The sequence below is a fragment of the Macrobrachium rosenbergii genome, chromosome 50 (genome assembly GCF_040412425.1).
Source record: "Macrobrachium rosenbergii isolate ZJJX-2024 chromosome 50, ASM4041242v1, whole genome shotgun sequence".
Taxonomy (NCBI): domain Eukaryota; kingdom Metazoa; phylum Arthropoda; class Malacostraca; order Decapoda; family Palaemonidae; genus Macrobrachium; species Macrobrachium rosenbergii.
The window spans coordinates 4,813,616-4,834,161 of record NC_089790.1 but is presented as its reverse complement, the minus strand read 5'-3'; the positions used below and the strand labels follow the sequence as shown (position 1 = coordinate 4,834,161).

The 20,546-nt window shown below is 35.0% G+C and overlaps 3 protein-coding genes across 6 annotated transcripts in view; 2 read left to right on the top strand and 1 right to left on the bottom strand.

The window, feature by feature from the left end:
• Positions 1-613, top strand: part of Hem (Nck associated protein 1 Hem) — a 41,500-nt gene extending 40,887 nt beyond the window's left edge. For all 4 annotated transcript variants that reach the window (XM_067093451.1, XM_067093449.1, XM_067093452.1 and 1 more), the window contains one exon: positions 75-613. In XM_067093451.1, the coding sequence (XP_066949552.1) occupies positions 75-179 (105 nt within the window). In that variant the 3' untranslated portion in view covers positions 180-613. The remainder of the gene's footprint in view (positions 1-74) is intronic.
• A 1,689-nt stretch (positions 614-2,302) lies between these two features.
• On the bottom strand, positions 2,303-8,191 carry LOC136832527 (carboxypeptidase N subunit 2-like). The gene is made up of 6 exons (XM_067093453.1): positions 8,057-8,191; positions 7,534-7,692; positions 6,540-6,663; positions 5,405-5,550; positions 3,288-3,524; positions 2,303-2,804 (listed from the first exon to the last, which is right to left on the bottom strand). Exons 1-6 carry the CDS (start codon positions 8,099-8,101, stop codon positions 2,565-2,567), a joined length of 951 nt encoding a protein of 316 aa, XP_066949554.1. The 5' UTR covers positions 8,102-8,191; the 3' UTR covers positions 2,303-2,564.
• A 2,499-nt stretch (positions 8,192-10,690) lies between these two features.
• Positions 10,691-20,513, top strand: Non3 (Ribosome production factor 2-like protein Non3). Its single transcript, XM_067093448.1, has 6 exons — positions 10,691-10,852; positions 13,348-13,480; positions 14,097-14,256; positions 14,913-15,192; positions 16,616-16,760; positions 20,309-20,513. The coding sequence occupies exons 1-6, from the start codon at positions 10,830-10,832 to the stop codon at positions 20,498-20,500; spliced, it is 933 nt and encodes a 310-aa protein (XP_066949549.1). The 5' UTR covers positions 10,691-10,829; the 3' UTR covers positions 20,501-20,513.
• The last annotated feature ends 33 nt before the right edge of the window (positions 20,514-20,546 follow it).

Below are 20,546 nucleotides of genomic sequence, written 5' to 3'. Positions count from 1 at the left end.
AGATACTGCAAATATCTCAGATACAACCACAACTAGTGACATTATTGCAATCATATCTGGGTGTTTCTTTCCAGATTGTTGTACAGTCTCCATTCCTGACCATGGATCTCTTGGAGGCCTGCTTCCCGTATGCCCTCATTCGGAATGCATACCATGCTGTTCATAAGGCCGAGCAATAACATTCTTCTTCTTTGTTAGATACTAATAAGAAATGAAAGTAATCTGACCTGATTTTTAAGAATGCTTTATATATGAAATTTTAGGTACTGTATATATTAGTGTCCACATTGCTTATATGTCCTTGTAGTAATAATTTAACCTTCCTTTGTTCTTTGTATACCTTTATGTAATGTAATTTAAGTATGTACCCCAAAGAATGCTTTTGTTCTGAAAATAGGACCCTTCAAAGATGTTTAAGTTAGATACAGTAGTTCATGAGCTGACTTTAACTGGATATTGTTTATTAAACAATTAATCTTTATTTGAATTTCTCTTCTTGTAAAAATTAATAGTTCAAATGCTTCTTGCTTTTTTATCGTACTTGCCATTGGTGCAGTTTTCTAAGAAGTCAGCATTTGAATGTATCCAACTGACAAATAAATTTTTAAATATACGTCTCTAATTTTATTTACTTCTATTTACAGCTAAAGCTGTGGCAATTCTAACGAAGCATTACAGTCTATTGTACAGTGGTATTTCCAGTGCAGGAATTGTTTGTGAACCTGAAAGAGACTATTGGGTAACTATTTTTAACTTAGTACACTAGTACGCCTAATTAGGTTAACTTAGTACACTAGTGTTTTTGTAGAACTGAAAAGCTTTGAACTGCCTGTGGAGGTTAGAGTATGCATAGATTTGATTATTACTGTTACTGTAGAGAAAGTCTTTAAGTATAAATGTTAATTCCAGAAATACTGTCATACATAGTTGTAAATATATTTAAATGCTTATTTTGGTGCGTAAAAGGCAATGTTTTATCGCTAATTTTTGCTTGGCCTTTATGATTCTTTTACAAAAAAGTGACCACATGATACTGTGGGTGAAGTGAGGGGAACTCAGTACTATGTATCGAACATAATGATTTCACAATAAATGCTTAGGATTGCAAAGTATAAAGGAATAAAGGATTTTTGTTGTCCAAAATATTCCAAGAGTAGGTGGAGAAGGGAGGGAGGAAAATGCCATGTTGAGGTGGATGGGTAGGCTGTAGAAGAGGTAGAACTTTTTTGTTATCTTTGGGACATATTTGACTGTGAAGCAAGTATTAAAGAGAGCAGTTAGAAAGAGTAGTAGTAGTGTGGATGAAGTGAAATGAAATTACTAAAATACAGTCAAATAAGAGGACCCCATTAGTAAACAGCAAAAAACTTAGGATGTGTCTAAAGTGTGGGCAGTTTTATGCAAAAGAGACATGAGCTCTTACACAGAAATTGAAGATTTTGAAAAGGTGTGACTACAAAATTTTAGAACTCATGGTATGAGTGTCATGAGAAGAACACATTGCAAATAAGGAAGTTGCAGAAGAAACGTGGTGTAGCACCTTAAGAATAGACAGATATAAAAAAATTGAGATGGGCTGATTATTTATCTTAAAATTACTAGATAAAGAAGTGGCATTATGAAAGTCTGTTGGAGTGCATAGAAGATGACCTTTACCTGATGAGAATTCTGGCAGAAAGTTCTTAAGACAGAAGAGTGTGGAGGACTCATATCATATCCCACCATTCAAAGAGAAAATCTGAATGTAATATTATTGATTGTGCCTTCCATTTTTTTCAAATTGAAGGTAGATATTGTGCCTCACTATTACTGTTATAAAGTACTGTAGTTTAAACAGATTAGCTAGTCTCATTTCTTGAATCTCACAGGGCTAGCCCAAAGAATGTGTTCTTAAATGAGCAGGATAAAGTTTGGGCTAAAGAGGTAATGAAAAAATCCTTATTATAATATGTAATGAACTGTTTAGGGCACACTGAAGACAAAATCTGCTACAGATATAAGTGGATGTAGGAATTGGTTAAGAAAAAGGAGAAAACTTGCTTACATTGCATTCATCTGTCACACATCATTGCCTGCTATCTCCAAAATATGGATAAGTTCAATATTCTAAATGGAAGTAATTGCCAGTGAGGTACAGTATTAGTTACTTGTAGTGAGTGGGAACCACCCTTCTTGCAGAGTCTCCTAATCCATGTACTGGTCATGAGTCAAAAAATATTGTGATGAATTGAAGATCCTTATAATCCACATCTGTATTTCAGTGTAGTGCCTCAACTGTATGAGGAACCATTAAGTAAACATAATACTTTACAGTGATTATTATGTAATAAGAACGAATCATATAGAACAAAATCTTCAAAAGCAATCTAGGTACCCAATCAACAAACATTTGAATTGTACAAGTGATAAAATAGCAGTGTTTATTGGCCATAAACATTTTATGAAAGTTAACAAAAGTCATTACCTTAATTTTTCTTGAAGAAATATCAAAGTACATGAATATTTATCATATAATCTTGGTTAAAGTAGTATCATATGAACATTTTAGTAAATAATTCCTAAAGTTAACATGGAGGAACACGTCCATTTAATGTGGCTGGGGTTCCTTGACCACATATCTTAATGAGAGAACTTAAATCAATTGTTTGTGAAAGGCCATCTTGCACTAGCCAGTCTTTTGCAAGTATTTCCTGTGCTTGTGCCTCATCTTCAGCCCAAACAGTGACATCAAAACCCATTTTGATATGGCTGCGGTCAGGTAATGGAAGAAGCATTGGACCCCAAATGTCGTAAGCTGGGTTGTCCTTTAAATAGAAAATGTTACCTTATATTAGATATAATCTAATGATTGATTACAGGATATAAGGAAGATCAATTGATTTTTAAACACAAGAACTACTTTTATCTCATATTTTTATTCTCGTGGTGATTAAGCTTAATTGCTTGATTATGAAATGAGGAGGAAAGAGAAAATTGATCTCTTCTTAAATACATTGAACTCGTTTGACCTTCAGTTATTTAATGAATAAACCACTTGATCCAATCCCAGAATGCAAAACAATTCTTAAACATGTTTTATGTGGTTTTCCAATTTTTAATGAACAATGATAAATCAAGTCTTAGAAATTAAACCTTTAAAGAAACTTGGTAAAAATCTATTGCATTTTGTAGTTTATCCTTTCATTAATTTTATGGAATTGTGATTTGTTGGATAAGATTATGTATATATTACTGTATTAAGAACAAATATAGTTAAAGTGTGATAATGATAATAATAATCTACTTACAACAATATGGTAAGTTAGAGGTTTTGTAAGTGTCCCAAAGACGTATTTTGGAAATTCAAGGATGGCATTTCCTTGCACCAGTACTTCCTCCAAGAGTAAGTTTTCTGAGAGGTTTGGGAGGTCTGTGATCATGTTCCAGTACAGATGGAGTTTCCGAAGATTAGGTAGAGTTTCTAAGCTGCTGTATGGAAATGCAGGAAAGTGGTTTAAGTGGAAGTCCAGTACTTCCAGGTTAACCTGAAAAATAAGAAATTACACTGACAGAATTAAATAGAGAAAAGTATTGCAGTATCCAGTGAGAAAAGCAAGCTGTTTGAAAATGAGTTGCCTATCTAGTTCCTTGTATTAAGAGTTTATATCAAAGTTTTTCCTGTCATTAAGAATCCTAGGAAGAAGTAAGAAATCTTGTTTAGGAGACCTAAAGTAATTGACTATTAATGTAGACTTCAATCCAAGACATAATTATATCACTTTTATTTCCACAATTTATATTTTTGGATGGCAGTTAGTTTATCATTAGACAACTTGTGTTTTGAGTGACAGCTTTATTTTATTTTGGAATTTCATTCATTAATGAAATGGTTTACAATGTGCTGATTATTTTTGCATTTAGTGATCTAAATCACTAGAGTACTCTCAAAATCAGGATTCTATAACCTCTGCTTGCTTTTTTCTTTGCACTATTAATTTGCCTTGTACATACAATGTAGTGAAAGCAGTTGGCTTGGAAACTGGATGAAAAACATTTATTTACCTTTTTAACTTAGGGTTTTTATCTATATTAGTATGTTTTATGTCCAGAGTGGATAGATAATGCTTTGTACACTTCCTTATTGTTCCTTTAGTCAGTGTTTATTTTATAAAGCCAGGAATCTTGTATATGAGGAAAGCCTCCTAATTAAAAAGCAAAGAAGGTAGACAGGGACTGCATAGCACCTGTATTCAAAATAGAGGGTAAATCCAAGCTATTCTTAAAGCTTTAGAAGTTTAAAGGTTTCCCATGATCAGCAGAAGCAAGGGACAGATCTGTGTACTGTACCATCACACAATGTCTTAGAGACTGAACATTTCACATGATCAGTACACAAGCACCCTCTCTACCCAAGCTTGGACCAGGGAGGACCAGGCATTGGCTTCTGATTGACTCAGCAGGTAGACCCATGGGCTCTTTGAAGTCTCCCACCTTGTACTCACAAGGGTCATATGTCATTCCTGTTTCACTGCTATTGTCTCCATCACCACTGAGTTGACCACATATCTTCAAATTCTTTGCAGTTCTGATGAACCCATGCAGATGAGTTCCAAGGCTGAAACACAGGTTTCTAAAAACAAGTTCTAAACAGGACTATCTTTTTCCCCAAAGCAAGTGAAAGCATTTACTTGTTCCCAGGTGATCCCCCGAAGGGAAATTTGTTGCACAGATTCATTCAGCAGATTAAGATCAGAGATCAGTCTCTTTCCTCTTGTCTCCTATGGGACCACAAACAGACAACTGGGGGATCCAGGTAATCTGTCCTGTACCTCCTTGACTGCATGTTACTGTAATACCAACCAAACCTTGTTGTCCAAAGCCTGGAACCTCTCGAAGTGGTGGGTGCACATCCCAAAGCACACTAGTTGGAGAATGAGGAGGCAGTAACTGACTCTGACAACCTTTTAGTGAATAGGTGCAGAAAACCTCTCAGTGAACAGTCAATAGAGCTTTCAACAGCACTGCAGGTGCATGAAAAATGAGAAAAGTGATGGAGGCATTCTTGAGGATTAAGGTGGTACATATGTAGTAAGACATACGACTGGTGAACTTTGAAATATTTGGAATATGATTACAGTATAGGTATGTATATGGTACAGCATGTGATTAATGGGTCTGTAATGAAACAAGCAAACAGGGAGCAATGCTACTCTAGGATGTTGCATTTTAATTTTTATCAAAATAAAGATATTTTTGTTCAATCATACAGGTATGCCATTACGTTTATGATGAAACCTTGTAAATCATTGCTTCTGATTGAAGGTATGAGAGCTATTACAGATTGTTATTGTTTTTTTACGTGGCTGTACTGTTTTTGACTGTTGTTTGGGAGTTTATCTTTAAAATAATTTTGCATTTATCTTACCAATTTAGGAATTTCATAGTGCTGGGCATCTGCAAGTTGGTTATTGGATACATCAAGGTGAATTAATTCAACAAGGTCCCAGAGATCATTTGGAAGCTCTGTTAATTTGTTGTTTGCAAGATCCAAGAATTTGAGTTGTTTTAAACCTTAAAGAAAAGGAAAGAAAGTTAGTAATTTGCAATACTGGAGTAATGGAGTAAAACTAATTGTATTAATCTCTACATAATTAGAACCTGACTTGCGGTGAAAGTGAGGATGTAAACGCTTGCATGTAGTTATCTGATCATAACTGAAATAGAACACTTCCACCATCCACAGTTTTCTGATTTCTTCAAAACCAGAACTGCTATTGTTTTTTCACAACACAGTCATGTGAATGTCATAAAAAAGCCCTTACAGCATCATGCTTAATGCATAAGAATTTATTTTTATGTTGTGATATGATTATTTTATCTTTTTAACGTATTGTCAACATTTAAGCAAGTTCACAGAAGTGACAAACTGGTAATTTTGAAGTAGCTCAAAACTAATGCCAAATTTTCAGAACCAATTGCCATTTGTTGGGTGACGAGACTGGTGCATAACATGAACTTTCAAAGAATGTAATCAAGTGTTTTACTATGAAAATAGTCAGTTTGGCTTGTAATGAAATGTTGATTTATCTCTGATATTATCTGAGAAGAAATTCCATGATTTTCATACTGAGCATATTTTTCAGAGTGTCTCATTTTCATAGTAAATAGCAGTACCAAACAATTATAAGAAAAAATAATTGAACTCGTAAGACAAAAGGAATTCAATAAGAATGTTAACAAGACATGCAAACTATGATTTAAATGCAAATAGTAATATGAAGCTGGAATGAAATTTTTGGAATATATCTCTAGTGACTTCAAGACTTCAAGAGTTTTTTTAATCACATTCAGTAAAAGCTTTGCAAAGTGTACATTTTTCTCCAGGAGACAATCTAAAACACAGCAGATCTGGCACACAACAAAAGGTGTTGGTATTCCTTAATTTGAATAGAACAATGAAAGTGACAGGTATCAGTAAAATGTTAGCTATCTTGATGGAGTCTTATGTAACCTCAATGACAGCACACTAACAGCAACTTGGATTCATTAAGATTTCTTACCTGAGAGAATCCCGTTGTCCAATATCTGTATTTTATTTTCACGAAGAGAAAGGACCTGCAAGTTAGTTAACCCAGCAAAACTGTCGGGTTCCAACTGATCAATTTCATTGTAGTCTAAGAATATCTGCAAATTGCAAAACTATGAATAGTTTATGAGGCATTTACTGAAATTCTAAGGTAATTTTTAGATAACTTTGTTTCCAAGTAGGAGAATGTAAAGATGAAATGCCCATGTTTCGTAAATGAGACTAGTAGTGTTTACTGCTAATCTTGTCATTTTCATTTCAACAATGATAGTATATTTTCTTTAGAATAACCAAAGTTGATTATTGTCTTCACTAACTATAATATTTTTCCTTTAATCGCATGTTCATCTTGAATTATTTATGAAATGGTCATGCATGTATATTGAAGTTTATACAGCACTTAGTTGTTGTTCATGTTACCTTTCTTTACTATCTTCAGGCCTTAAATTTGCATGACTTATTTTTCTGATGCACATGTAGTGTTTTTTATGTGAATAAAATGACAAATTTTCTGTACGGAGTAATTAAGATGGTAGTAGTATAATATGTAACGATATTAAGTCAGTTTCAAATTTATATCATCGCTGTAATTACTGTTGGCATTAATATTACAAGTGTAATAATGAATTCAAAGAAAAGGGCACAAAAACATTGAATAAGTCAAGGAGTGTTTAAAAAAAGGTGGAAACTACTGGAAGAAGACATGTGAAGGGAAGCAAAAGTGTTTGATACGAGCCTCTTCACTTCAGGCCACTGGCAACATGTCTTCACATGTCTTCACCCTAGTAGAATGCCTAGAAAATTGCAGCATTCCCGTAACCCTTTGTGGTTTGAACGTTAGCAAATGCCTTGTGTACAAGTTCATTAAATAAGTACATATTCTTGTTCTTTGAAGTTACAGTATGGATGGCCTTTATAAGGTAAGAGGAATATTGAGACCCACAGGGAGTTTCTTTGCCCATTCATACCTGAGTAACATCTGGATGTAGAGCCCAACATGCCTTTGGTACACTAGTCAACCCATGTTCAACATATTCACAGTCCCAGCGACTTCCATCTCCTCCAGGAAAGAGTTTGTCAGCTTCACGGAAAGTGCATGGGCATTCTTCACCTTGTCCATTCACATGCTAAGGGAAAGATTAAATTTAATTACTGTACTTATAAATTCATAAATTTTTAAAGGTTTATAATTCATATAGTCTGTAAAATGATGAAGATACAAGTGAATAAGAAAAGTTCTTTATGTAAGTATAGAGTTTTTACGTTTAACAATTGCAGTTATTAATTTAGGATCGTAAAGCTAAATGGTAAACAATGATGCCATTGTGACTTGTACAATAATGTATTCTTTTTTTAAATGTGAATACTGTAATAGTGTTATTGAAGTCAACTATATCACTGAAGTAACATGTATATATAGTTATGATTTACTTTGTTCAATGCCATCAAAATATTTTCAAATAAAAATCATTCTAATTTATGTACACACACCTGAGAGATGGAGATAAGAAGAATCAGCAATAAATTCAACCACATCTTCACTTGTCTCTCCTTTCAATTAAATGGAAGACTTCTGAATGGGAAAGGTAAATGAGATAGCCAGGATTTTGGGTGTGAGAAAGTTTATTGCTATAAACAACTGGTGATACAACAAGTTCCCTTATGAAAATTGGGAGTCTTCTTCACCGTGGGAATGTTTTTATCAGTATGGTGCATAACAAACACTGATAACAGTTTGTGTCTGAGGTACATTCAGGTATATCTTAGTTCATATGAACATTAAAACTAAATATAGGAACATGTCATTCCAACTAACATGGTAAACCAAGAGTATCTATGGATGTTAAGCATCAGATGTTATTGGTAGGGCTCAAATTTTATAGGTCTTCTGAGGCTTATCTGGATTTGAAATGCTGTCATTAAATTTTCTTTAGTGAACTGGTTAGAGTTGTTGCCTACCCATCCATTGAGGCATTCAAGAATTTGTCGCACTATCATCTTTACTGCTGAAATTGTTTAAATTATTTTTAGTTATCACACTCAATTTTGTGAGTAATTACTTTCTTTTTTAATCATTTTTCCTGTGAGAGAAGCAAGTCCTGAGCCACATGGTAGTATGCTCTAGGATAAATTGAATTCTGAGATGAGATTATAGAATACAGTACTCGACTATTTACACAACATGACTGTGCTTTACAAAGACTGTAAAAGAACTGGTAATACACCATGTGAATTTCTCAGGGCAAAATGTATGATCTCTGAAAGTTATGCCAGCCTACAAATTGTTGACTTTGAGTCGGTTACCCTTAGGACTGATAGCAAAGTCAGTTTGGCAGGTGATGACAAGTTGTGCTCTTTCCCATGATTTAAATGCTTAGGAGAGAGGTTGTCCAGCCAACTGGTGGTGGAAAACAATCTCATTAGTATCATGTACAGTGTTGTTGCTAGAGACTGAACTGGCCTTATGCCAGTGCAGACTCTGGCTCCTGCACAACTTGTAAGGAGCCAGGTACTAGAGAGCACTTTGTAGTTAATGCAGATTCATTTATGGTAATATGAATAGAGATATTAGCGTATGTTATTACCTTAAGCTGGTTGTAAATAGTCTAACCAGTACTTTCAATGCTAGCTCAGACTATGCAAAGGCACACTGTATGTGATGGGGACTTGTAGACTCCAGTTATCTGTTTCTAAGTCCTTTCTGTGTGGGCTGAAGCATAGTTTTTTCTTGTCTTTTCATAGGTAAACACTGTAGAGGCATAGTGCCTTCAGTTCAACCTCATGTGGTGCACTTGGGAATTACTGAAGGTTGTTTTTAGCATCCCTTCAACCCCTGGCTGCACCCACCCACTTTTTCTAGCCTTTTACTTCACCATCATTCCCACATCCTCTCTTTCATGTTGCTGTCCAACCACTCCAACTCCCTCTTTTTAATTGTCTAAAGCATTATATAGCCTTAGAGTTAGTTATTTCAAATCTAAAGTAATTTTTTTATTATTCTTAAACATTCACATAACTCTACAGATTTAATTAGATTTTCTGAATAATTTTTGCAGTCGGGTGGACAGTCTCATACCTGGCAGTGAGAACTAAAACTCTGGATAAGAAAAAGATAAAAATTTCTTGCGATTTTACTTTTTTCATAGGTGTACAGGTTTGTGGGCATAGCTTCTTGTAGAAATACGTAATACTGGTTCAACTACATTATTCCCATTAGTAACATACTTGATTAAAAAGACAGTAAGAGACAAAAGTATGATAAAAAAAAAAAGAAGAATCTGTAAGGGTAGTAGCGGCATTGTTCAACGTAAATGATGGACTACTCCTAATTTGTTCTTTGGAGGAAAAACTAGAACCATGAAAGTACTTGAGAAATACTGTTTTATTGTGATGTTCCTTGAATACAAATACAGGATAAAGGAATATATTAGCATTCAACGATTGGTGCAGTAAACGTGATGTACAATGCAAAGAGGAAATAAGAATAGCAAAGCGCATAAAATATCTCAAGTATTACAATTAATCATTTGAAAGATTGCTTCAGATAACAAATATCAAGTCAAAACAGGTGGCAAACACTTTAGACTTAGTGATAAGCAAATGTTGTAGCAAAGTAATGATGAGAAAGCTGTATAAGAAGGGACTAGCAATGTCAAAGTTATAAACCAAGTTCATAAACCTATATACTGAAAATACCAGATGTACACCATGGTCTCCCCCAACATGTAAAATAGGGTCTTCACGCAACCAATTAAGGGATAAGGACAACTTGTTTTATTTTAATCATATTCTCAACAGTAATATGAATAGTCGTCCCCTGTGAGATAATGTTAAACTAGTACGAAAACAATAAAACATCTTGGCTAATACAAATGAAAGTGTGTGGGCCTAAATCCAAGCAAAATTGAGCATATTAAAGAATAAGAATTAAATGATGGAAAATTGAGACAAAAAGCAGGCGAAAGGTAAATGAATGAAACTTACTTTTCACAGCTCTGTCTAGAGAAGAAATTGATACTATGAACAATTTGTCAAAAGTATTTGGTAGCAAAGAGAAAATAAAATTAAACACAATCAAAAGCAAACAAGAACAAGCGAGGAGCCGTTTCACAGAACAGGCCCCATTTCAACTACTACTACTTAGCACGTTACCGCACGTCGGCCTCTGCGCTGCGTCCTCGCTTCCACATTCGCAAAACTATTTAACAATAAGGCGACGTTTAAGTGTTATTTTTCTGTTAAGTGATACTTGGATAACACAGTTATGACAGTCTCTCAGAAAGTAATGTAAGTAGGATACGAATTTCTGGAAATTTGAAAGCTTTAAGCTAATGAAGGTACGGTGGGCTTATCCCATATTTTCCTGACGTAGCTTACGCTATATTGCGTAAGCTAACCAAACAGCTACCCTAAGCCGTAATTAATTTTTGCAGCTAACCTAAAGCTATTTCTACATAACTCGGCACGAATTATTACCCTGGAAATTGATTTTTCCTGTACTTTTAGTGTTGCCGATGAAGTAGCCTAGATGGTGGTGTTTATTGTCGGGCAACTGTTATTAACATACGACTCTACCCAACAATTTTGGGTACCCTGTGGTAACTCGGGGTTTTTGGGCTGGGAAATACACTGGGAGAAAATCTGACTGTCATGTTGGTCTTCTGGAACGTTTCCATATTTGCAAGTCATTAGGGAGCCATATGTCCAAGAAGTGAATCTGTTATAAAAGGAACCATACTAATCTAACGTACCTAACCTAATCTAAATTCTAAACTGTAATTCCTCAGACCTATTTGAAGTTATTTTACTTGCTTTACAATGGGTCGTAATTCTAAACTGGTATTACATGATCTAAGCCAGTATTCCGCGTCAGAGCCCCCACCCCCTCCATAGCTGATACGGCTAAATTGCAACCAGTAAACATTTCTAAAAGTACCAGCCTAATGTACCCTAGGGGTGTTTACTGGTTACAATTTTGCCGTATTAGCTATGGAAGGGGGTGGGGGGCTGACAAAATATTACTTTAAATTCTTGTAAAGCAAGTAAAATAACATTAGAAAATGTCAGTTGCCATAGTCTAGCTCACTGTGGAACTACGGCTTAGAATTACCCCTAACTTAACCTAACCTAGTAGGCCATGTTACTTATCCAGGCGGGCTCCTCCCCCAGGACCCCCCGGTGAAGGAAACTCTACTTTTTACTAAATGTTCCCTTGTAACACTTCGCATGTGCGATAGCTTTCTAGGAAGTTCTGAGGTTAATTACAGCCAACCGACAAAAAATAACGGTAAATTCTTGATAAGCAACCAAATTATTATAGGAAAAGACAATTTCTAAGGTAATACCCCATAGGCCTATTGCCTATTTACTGTTACTGAGATATTTACCGAATTCTGTTAATGTTATACCATTCACTGGGGCTGTTACTTAATATAGCGCTCGTGGGTGTGGTTGTGGTATGGTATTGAAGTAAAGATTTACTGAAGAACATTTTGTGGTTCCTTGGCATACGAATGATTCAATATTCGTCTTTTCATTGTACGAAGTAAAATTTTCCGAAAAATATTGTTTCCCCGTACAAGCTAAAAATTCAATTTACAAGCTGTTTGGTGGAAAATGGTGCACGACCGGCAGGGATTGAGGGAGGAGAGACGGGATCCCCTTGAGAAAACCGAAATGGTTGCAGTAGGCAAAGGTTGATAACAAAATCAATTTTATTCACATTTTGCAAGGATAATCAAAGCAATATATATATAGTGTGTGTGTGTGTGTGTGTCAGATTGTGTGTTTGTGCACATGTATGAGAGAGAGAGAGAAATCAGTGTCCGGCAGGTATGAAAACAATCCCTCTTGCATGTATGATTGTCGATGTGTTTTTTACACTCAGATCTCGAGTGCAAGAAGGATATTAATTATGCCACAACACATCAACTTACTGTTGGCAAGTGGCAAAATTTAAAATTAAAATCCAGTGAACTTCAGGATTTTGCAAATAATTAATAAATAAAGAATGCAAGTAAGAAATGGTGAGGGAGATCAAATAACTTTTCACAAGGAAGTTGTTTAAACAAACAATCCAAAGGGTGTAGAAGCTGAATGCGGCGCCAGTTTGTTTCTTGATATGGGGATGAGTTACTTTTACAGTGCTAAAAAATAAAAAGCAGGTGTCTCTCAATAGGCATTTTAATGTAACAAAAAGAAGTGATTCAGGCGAATCGAGTGTAAGTGAAAATCATAGAATTACCTTCAAACTACTAATATTGTTAAATTATTCTTGACAATATTAATCAGGAATTTAATTTAATACTGGTTTAATAAATGTTAGAAATCTCATAGCTTCTAATTAAAATATCCTCAAGTTTTTGTCTGGCATTGTTACTATTGTCAATTTTATCAGGGTGATTTGACTTTTTTTAAAACTGTGCTGTTCTCATCTCTTCAAACATATCTCTGTGTTCTTATTTTGTGTTCAAAATCTAAGTACACATGTATAGTACATGTGTGTGTGTGTATAAACTTTGTCACATATTTGGTGTTAGGGAAGGTACTTTGTAAAGTTTTACTTTGTGCTGTCATTATTTTATGTTAATTCAACTTCCATATCAGGGCCTGAATGAGTCATGTCTTAGCATTGGAATTGATTTTGTTATTGCTACTGGCAAGAATGATTAGTCATATCTTTTTACTTGTATTCATATAAGTTTTCTGCTTTGGAAAATAGAAATACTAAGGCATTACAGTAATCAAGTTATAGTAATTCCATTCTAATTTCATCATTTCAGCAAACCCAAAACGGGGAAGGGTAAAAGGGCGCAGGAGAAACGTGAACCTAAGATAATTGAGAACACCAAACAGTGCATGCTGCTCCATGGACAGAAAACCAGTGAGACAAGCAGACAATGTTTGAAAGATATTGTAAGTAAACATATACATTTTACATTGTGTATTATAGATAAAATACAGACATAATAATCTAGAGAATGTAAGTTTTTTGGGGTATATAGTTAAATAATCTAATAAATAACATGACGTAGGCTGTGAGAGACTAAGATAAAATTAGTATCTGTGAATAGGGATAGGTGTACCTATGAGATACCTTGAGTGAGGTTCTCTAAAGTTCTTAGGTAGTTTTATACATGATTAAGGTAAGGAAGGATAATATTAGCTCATTATGTCCTTAAAAAATTAATAACATATTTCTTGCTTTATTTTGTTTATATTAATTTCATCATTTTCCATAACTTCACTGGGATATAAGAAAAATACTGTATTGTACTATAGTTTAATAAAAGAAATGGGTTAATTACTACATAATAGAAACTGAGTGGGATAAAAGAATTTTGAACAGGTGCACAACTCATGTTTCATGTTAACATGTCTATTTTAGTCCATATAGAGATCTGATGCCTGGTCAGACCAGAACTCTTGGCTTAGCTGTAGGGTGTGGCTACAGTAGATATGTGTATTTTAGTTATATACATACTCCATAATCAAATTCTCTTTGAACCTAAGATGTTTCTTTGTTTTCTAGCACTCCTTCAAGAAACCAAATTCACATCTCTTAACGAAGAAGAGCCCTTTTCTGCCATTTGAGGACATTCTACCAATTGAACGGTTGTCACAGAAGTATGATTACTCTCTTTTTGCAGTTGCAACACACACAAAGAAGAGACCAGACAACTTGATAATGGGTAAGTACAATTATAATATAATACTGTACAGTACATGTTAAGAAGGAATAGATCAGTGAAAATTAAAAATGTTAAGCAACTAATTAAAGTCCAGTGTGATACCTGATACTAATTTGGCATGTTTTATTGAAAATGCTGTTTAACAGTGATGTTCAAGGCCACCTGCCTTTGTTCATAAAAAAACTTATAACTAAAACTGTACATTCTTGGTGCAGTTCACTAAAGCACATAAATGATTATTAACTCTAAAACCAATCATCTTTAGAAAATGGCATGGTTATAACAAATTGAAACAGAATAAACTCAGGGCTGGATTATGAATTTCTTTATTTCATATGACCCTTGGGTATTTGATGCATAACCCACATGACCTAGTGCTTGAATGATGAGAATCAGAGCAAGAGTTAAAATTAAATACTGTCTATTAGAAATTCCAGTTTAAAATAAAGTGTATATATCAAATGCTGTACAGTACAGGCATTTGCAAACAAATAATTGAAAAAAAGTTAGTTGTTTATTTAACTCTTTGTTTGTTCAGTGTAGTTAAATTTTTAAAGTTTTATGGTCATTTATTACCTAAGACCTTTGGGAGTTAAAACTGTTAAATGAGGAGTGTACTTAATTATGATAATATGTTCTGATTAATTTCTTTTCAGGTCGAATGTTTGACAGCCATCTGCTAGATATGGTGGAATTGGGTATTATGAATTACAAAGGGCTATCAGATTTCAAGAATGCAAAGATATCTTCAGGAACAAAGCCATGTATGGTGTTTTGTGGTACTGACTTTGAAGACATTGATGAATATAAAAAGCTGAAAAATTTTCTGATTGATTTCTTTCGAGGAGTGGAAGCAACAGATGTAAGACTGCAAGGATTTGAACATGCTCTGCTGTTCACTGCAATTGAAGGAAATGTTCTTATCAGAAGTTACAAGTAAGTTTTCATATTCTTTTCGTTAAGGATAATTAAAAATAACTCAAAATTTTTGCTTTTCATTAAACTATCATCACCTTTAGAGAGGGGAATAATATAGTGGGTGATTGAAAGGACCTCTTGTAAAGTATAGGTATCTGGAGCTAGGCTTATTTTCAGAATTAGCTAATGTGTAAAAGTTAAATGCTGTAGCATGTTACGCCACTCCTTCTATATTCTATATTTGACAGTAATTTGGATTATATATGGCAAGTTAACATTTGGAGATTATCTGAAAGTCTTTTGATCTTTTTACAAGTGTTGTAATCTTAGAAGCTGTATTTAGTTCATATGGTAGCTTAGATTGCAATCTTGAACAAATAAATAAACTAGGTGTCAGTGTCGGAGTTTCCTATGGACCATGTACCTACCTTGGTGCTGTACACTGTAACCATGTTTTTGATGTCTCAGTTTGTTGGTATAAAACTTGTCCAAAGTAAGTTACAGATTTTGTCAAAAAGTTTGGTTACAAATATGATATCTAGTATATGTCCTTAAGTTTTTAAATTCATGCAGAGTTTTTGATTATGTAGTTAGTATCTGAGGAAGCTACAAAAGAGTGCAGAAAAGAAAGCCCCATTAATGACATTCTGTATGCCTATGATTTGTTATTAAGAGCAGAATCAATAGAAGAGATTTTGGTTGTGTTAAAAGATGCAAGAGTGGAAGATGATTTAAAATTAGAAATTGTTAGGGTATCAGGAATGTAGCATAGAATGTTCACTCTGAAAAGTGTCCATGTGGTACTGTGGGTTGGGTGTAGATATAAATGCAACATTATGTACTGAATGTTACATATTGTCTCATGTTAAAGAGTGCAAATTTAGATGGAATATTACATTTTAAAAGTAATTTGTATTTTTCCTATGCTTTCATATACTGTAGTTAAGCACATCCTGCGCAAGTAACCTCATTTATGAAAGCAGAGGTTTATATTCCCATCAGAACAAAGGGGATTTTCAGTGCCTGGCTTTTATAAAACTAATAGGGAAGAGATGGAGAATTTGGTTAATCCTTTTCCAATTCACTGAGATTTTGATGCTAATTACTTGCATTGTAAGATAGAAGCTTTAGTGGAGTTTCTAACCTCAGTGCAGTAATGTTGCTATGTTGCCACCTAGTGGTTGTACCATGTAAATATGGGGTCACATTTTTGACGAAGTCCCACCTATTTGGGTATGCATCCTTTTCTGCCTTACTCTTGGAGACAGGTGTGTGTGATATGTTAAGATGCATGAATTGCATAAGATTTTTGCATTTTGAGTTCTCACTTTACAAGAACATTCAGTAAAGTATGAATATTTTGTATGCATTGTTGTACATGCTCTTGTGATGTGCTGTGTATAAGTGTAAGACAATTGATTTTAAAAATTTTACATTACAGAATATTGTTAAAGAAATCTGGTACTAAAATACCAAGAGTTGAATTAGAAGAGATAGGACCCTCTATGACACTTTTGCTGAGAAGAAGTAGATATGCTTCTGACGATCTGATGAAAAGAGCTTGCAGACAACCTAAGCAGTTAAAGGTATGTGTTCCAATATCCTATACAGTATCTCCTGTTATTGTATTAGGTGACGTACTTTTCTGTTAGTTACTTTTTATTGTGAATTGTTAAATGGACAGCCAAATAGGCTTGGGTTGATAGTTACGTTTGATGTTTTTAATGGTGTACCCACTTGGTGAGCATGTATACCTAAGTACAGTATCATTTTTGAATGGTAAGAAGCAGTTATCAAGGATGTTTATAAACTGAGACTGTTGACTTGCCTCTCATCATCCTAGAAAGGGAAATGGTAAAACATGATTCAGCTTAGATGGATTTTTATTGATCCACACATATCCTGAAGATACAATTGAAATAATGGCATACCAGCTGTCCCATTCATAAGTGACCAGACATGGTGGAATTGAGAATCTGAAATTCATACTTGAATGCACAGAGCTCAAATGAATATGTATCTTGAAAATAAGGTAAAAAAATGTCTTAATACCAGTAATAAAAGCTAAACTTATAGCAATGCAGAATAATAGTTTCATTATAACTAGCTGTTACTTGTACAAATTCCATTGTATGTTGTAAATTTTATTGAATTTTTCCATATACTGGATTTAGGATTGGCATTGTGTAACTCCTTTACTGCCCATCCTCCCTCCCATACAAGAAGAATAATCTTTCGACCTGTTGTGGTTTTTTTTCTCTCTCCTTGTGGCCTTGAACTGTCATTATATGGTGTCATTAAACAACTTTAACAAGAACACTGAGTCACATATCAAGAGTCATAAGGATTTGTTCTTAAATAAAGTAGAGATAGAAGCAAGGTGAAGTTAAAGTTGCACTGGTATGGAAAAAAAAAAAAAAAAAAAAAAAAAAAGAGACAGTAGGGAAAGAATGAAAATTCAAAGGCAGAAAGCAGTACAGAAGGGGCCAAAAGGACACTGCAGATTACATCACTAGTGCCACCTGGATACAGAAACCATTGAGGTTTACTGTTAAGATTCTCTTGTCCAGCAGATCAAATATGTCTTCAATAAATCACACCAAGCTGGAATAAATGCTGAAACAGTGCCAAATCCCTGCTCCTGATAAAATAGATGCATTGTTAGACAAGGAAAATTGATGTTTTGACTTAGGTGACATGGCTGTAAATAGCACTCCTGATAAAGATTGGAACCCATTAGAACTGTATATTGCACAGTGTGAACCATGTTCTGCTTCATGTTAATTATGATGGTCTGGGATGTATGCACAGTTTTAGATAAATATTTGAAGTGTACAAGTGTGTACAGGTATGCATGGTCCAAGGAGGAGGTAGTTCTGTTACTGGAGGAAGTTTTATATTGATATTTGTTGACTCAGTTGTTGGCTGCAATTGGTAAAGGTAACAAGTGATTGTTTATAAATTTCTCTGATCAAAAAGTTTCTTGTTGATGAATAACTTGCCTGTATTTTCACTGTACTATACCTTGTTACTGAGTCACAGTGTCCCTTTAGAGACACTGCTTTTGACGTCCAGTAGAAAATTTTGAGGAAGATTTAAAACTCCAGTGCATTCGAGGTTTGACCATAAAGTATCAGGACTGGTGCTATAAAAAGAAAACTACAACACGTACCATTTTAGCATTTAATTTCCTTTAAAGTAGTCCCCTTCGGAAGGGACACACTTTATCCAGTGATGTTTCCATTGATGGAAACATTCCTGGAACTCGCTTTCTGGGATAATCAGCAGCTGCCTTGTTGCATTCACTTGGATCTCCTTGATGTCCTAGAATCTTCTTCCTTTCAAGTGGGATTGATTTTTGGAAAGAGGAAAAAGTCACAAGGGGTGAGATCTGGGGAATACGGTGGCTGTCAGACCTGGGGTATGTTGTGCTTGGCCAAAAACTGCTGCACAAGCTGTGCTGAATGGGCAGGTGCATTGTCATGGTGCAATTGCCACTCACCAGACATACAGTTCTGGCCTTTTCCGATGAATAGCATCCCGCAAATGCCACAACATGTCACAGTAGTACTCCTTGTTTACAGTCTGACCAGGTGGAGCATGTTCATGATGAACATTTCCCTTGTAATTGAAGAAAAGGTCAACAGTGTCTTCACATTGCTTCTACTCATTTGTACTTTCTTCAGTCTTGGGAGAGGTTGGGGATTTCCTTTGTGAAGACTGAGCCTTGGTTTCGGGTCATAGCCATAGACCCAAGACTCATCACCCGTTACAACTGTTTTCAAAATGTTTTCATCGTTCTTGACACAATCAAGGAGGTCTTGTGCAACTGAAACCAGTTTCTTTTTAGTCAGCTGAAAGCAGTTTTGGCACAAACTTGGCAGAAGTGTCTCATACCCAAATTTTCAGTGAGAATGGGCTGAACTGAACTGCAACTAATCTGCACATCCTCCAATAACTCACAGATGGTGAGTCAATGATTTCCCCTCACAGCTGCACGCACAACTACGATGTTTCTCTCAGTTCTGCTGGTTGCAGGTCTCCCAGAATGTTCGTCACTATTGACATGTTGTTGGCCGTCTTGAAAACGTCTGAACCACTCATACACTCGTGCAGCTCATACACTTTTTGCAACTTTGCATAGGTCTATGTGCAGGTATCACCAAGCTTTTGGCAAAATTTCATGCAGATTCTCTACTCATCTTTCTCCATCATAGTCAATACGATGACCACACATTACACACATTCCTCCCAGGCACTGCTGTGAAGAGCAGAAGTGAGCAAGGATGTTAAAAACTTAGTGCTTGCACATTTGGAGGTCAGGACACAGTTAGTGCTTGCACATTTGGAGTCAGGGCACAGTCAGTGCTTGCACATTTGGAGGTCAGGGTCAAACTGTGCCAAGTGGCCTCATTCTGCGTATTTTAGTTCCTTTACTATAGCAACAGTCCCGATATCTTATGATCACACTTGTATTGTGTCCCCCATTATCAGTTGGATCCAAGTTGTATATGTGGCTTGTTCTTCATCGGTTTACATGAGATGTGTTTGGTGTGAACAATATTGCAGCTAGACTACTCAAGTTTGCATAAGGCATTCCCTCATTTTATGTGAATACCACATTGTATGTAGGCTGTAGTAATCATTTATATTACTTTACACAAATTCATTTTCCTATACTAAATATTTCAGGGTTGTAGAAATCTCCCATTTTTTTTGTTGCGCTACATGGGAACTAGTTTTTATGGCCATACATCAATATACTGTACATTATACCAAGTACAGATTTCAGTGGTGATTTTAATATAGTTAAAACTACTAGTACCGTTCCATAATACTGGAGAGTTTGTTGTAACAGGTCATGATTATTTATTCATTTTGTCAGTGTATCATTTTTAAATGTAAGCCAACAAAGTAGCATCTGCAACCGTAAATGCTCGCTATCTAAACAAGTTTAAAGTTAATTGAGTGTCCCATGTTTCTTAAATAATTTACAAGTTTGTTTACCACTGGCATGTGCCAGCTTTATGTTAATGATTGTGTTGTTTAAAGTTGCTTTGTAATTATTGTTAAAGTAGTCAAAGAATGCCATTTCGTTGCCATATAATGTTATTCATTTGTCTTTTCTTTGCAGAAAAAGACTGTGAAAAATCATAGTAAGGATGTGTTTGGCAGCAAACTTGGCAGAGTGCACATGACCAAACAAGACTTGAAGAGGTTGCAAACACGCAAAATGAAGGGCCTCAAGAAACCTGTCGACAAGAAAAAAGGCAAAAAATCTAAGAATGCTGCAACTACAAATTCCATGGAAGTTTCCCAAGAATAAAGGATAGTATAAATTTTTAGTATGAAATTTCCCTCAGTACAATATC

Excerpts from the sequence above, each read along its gene's own strand:
- LOC136832527 (XM_067093453.1), bottom strand. The coding sequence starts at position 8,101 with ATGTGGTTGAATTTATTGCTGATTCTTCTTATCTCCATCTCTCAG. Across the intron at positions 5,551-6,539 it reads GGACAACGGGATTCTCTCAG|GTTTAAAACAACTCAAATTC; the intron begins GTAAGAAATCTT and ends CTTTTCTTTAAG. Across the intron at positions 3,525-5,404 it reads ACTATGAAATTCCTAAATTG|GTTAACCTGGAAGTACTGGA; the intron begins GTAAGATAAATG and ends CTTATTTTTCAG.
- Non3 (XM_067093448.1), top strand. The coding sequence starts at position 10,830 with ATGACAGTCTCTCAGAAAGTAAT. Across the intron at positions 13,481-14,096 it reads GACAATGTTTGAAAGATATT|CACTCCTTCAAGAAACCAAA; the intron begins GTAAGTAAACAT and ends TTTGTTTTCTAG. Across the intron at positions 16,761-20,308 it reads GACAACCTAAGCAGTTAAAG|AAAAAGACTGTGAAAAATCA; the intron begins GTATGTGTTCCA and ends TTTTCTTTGCAG.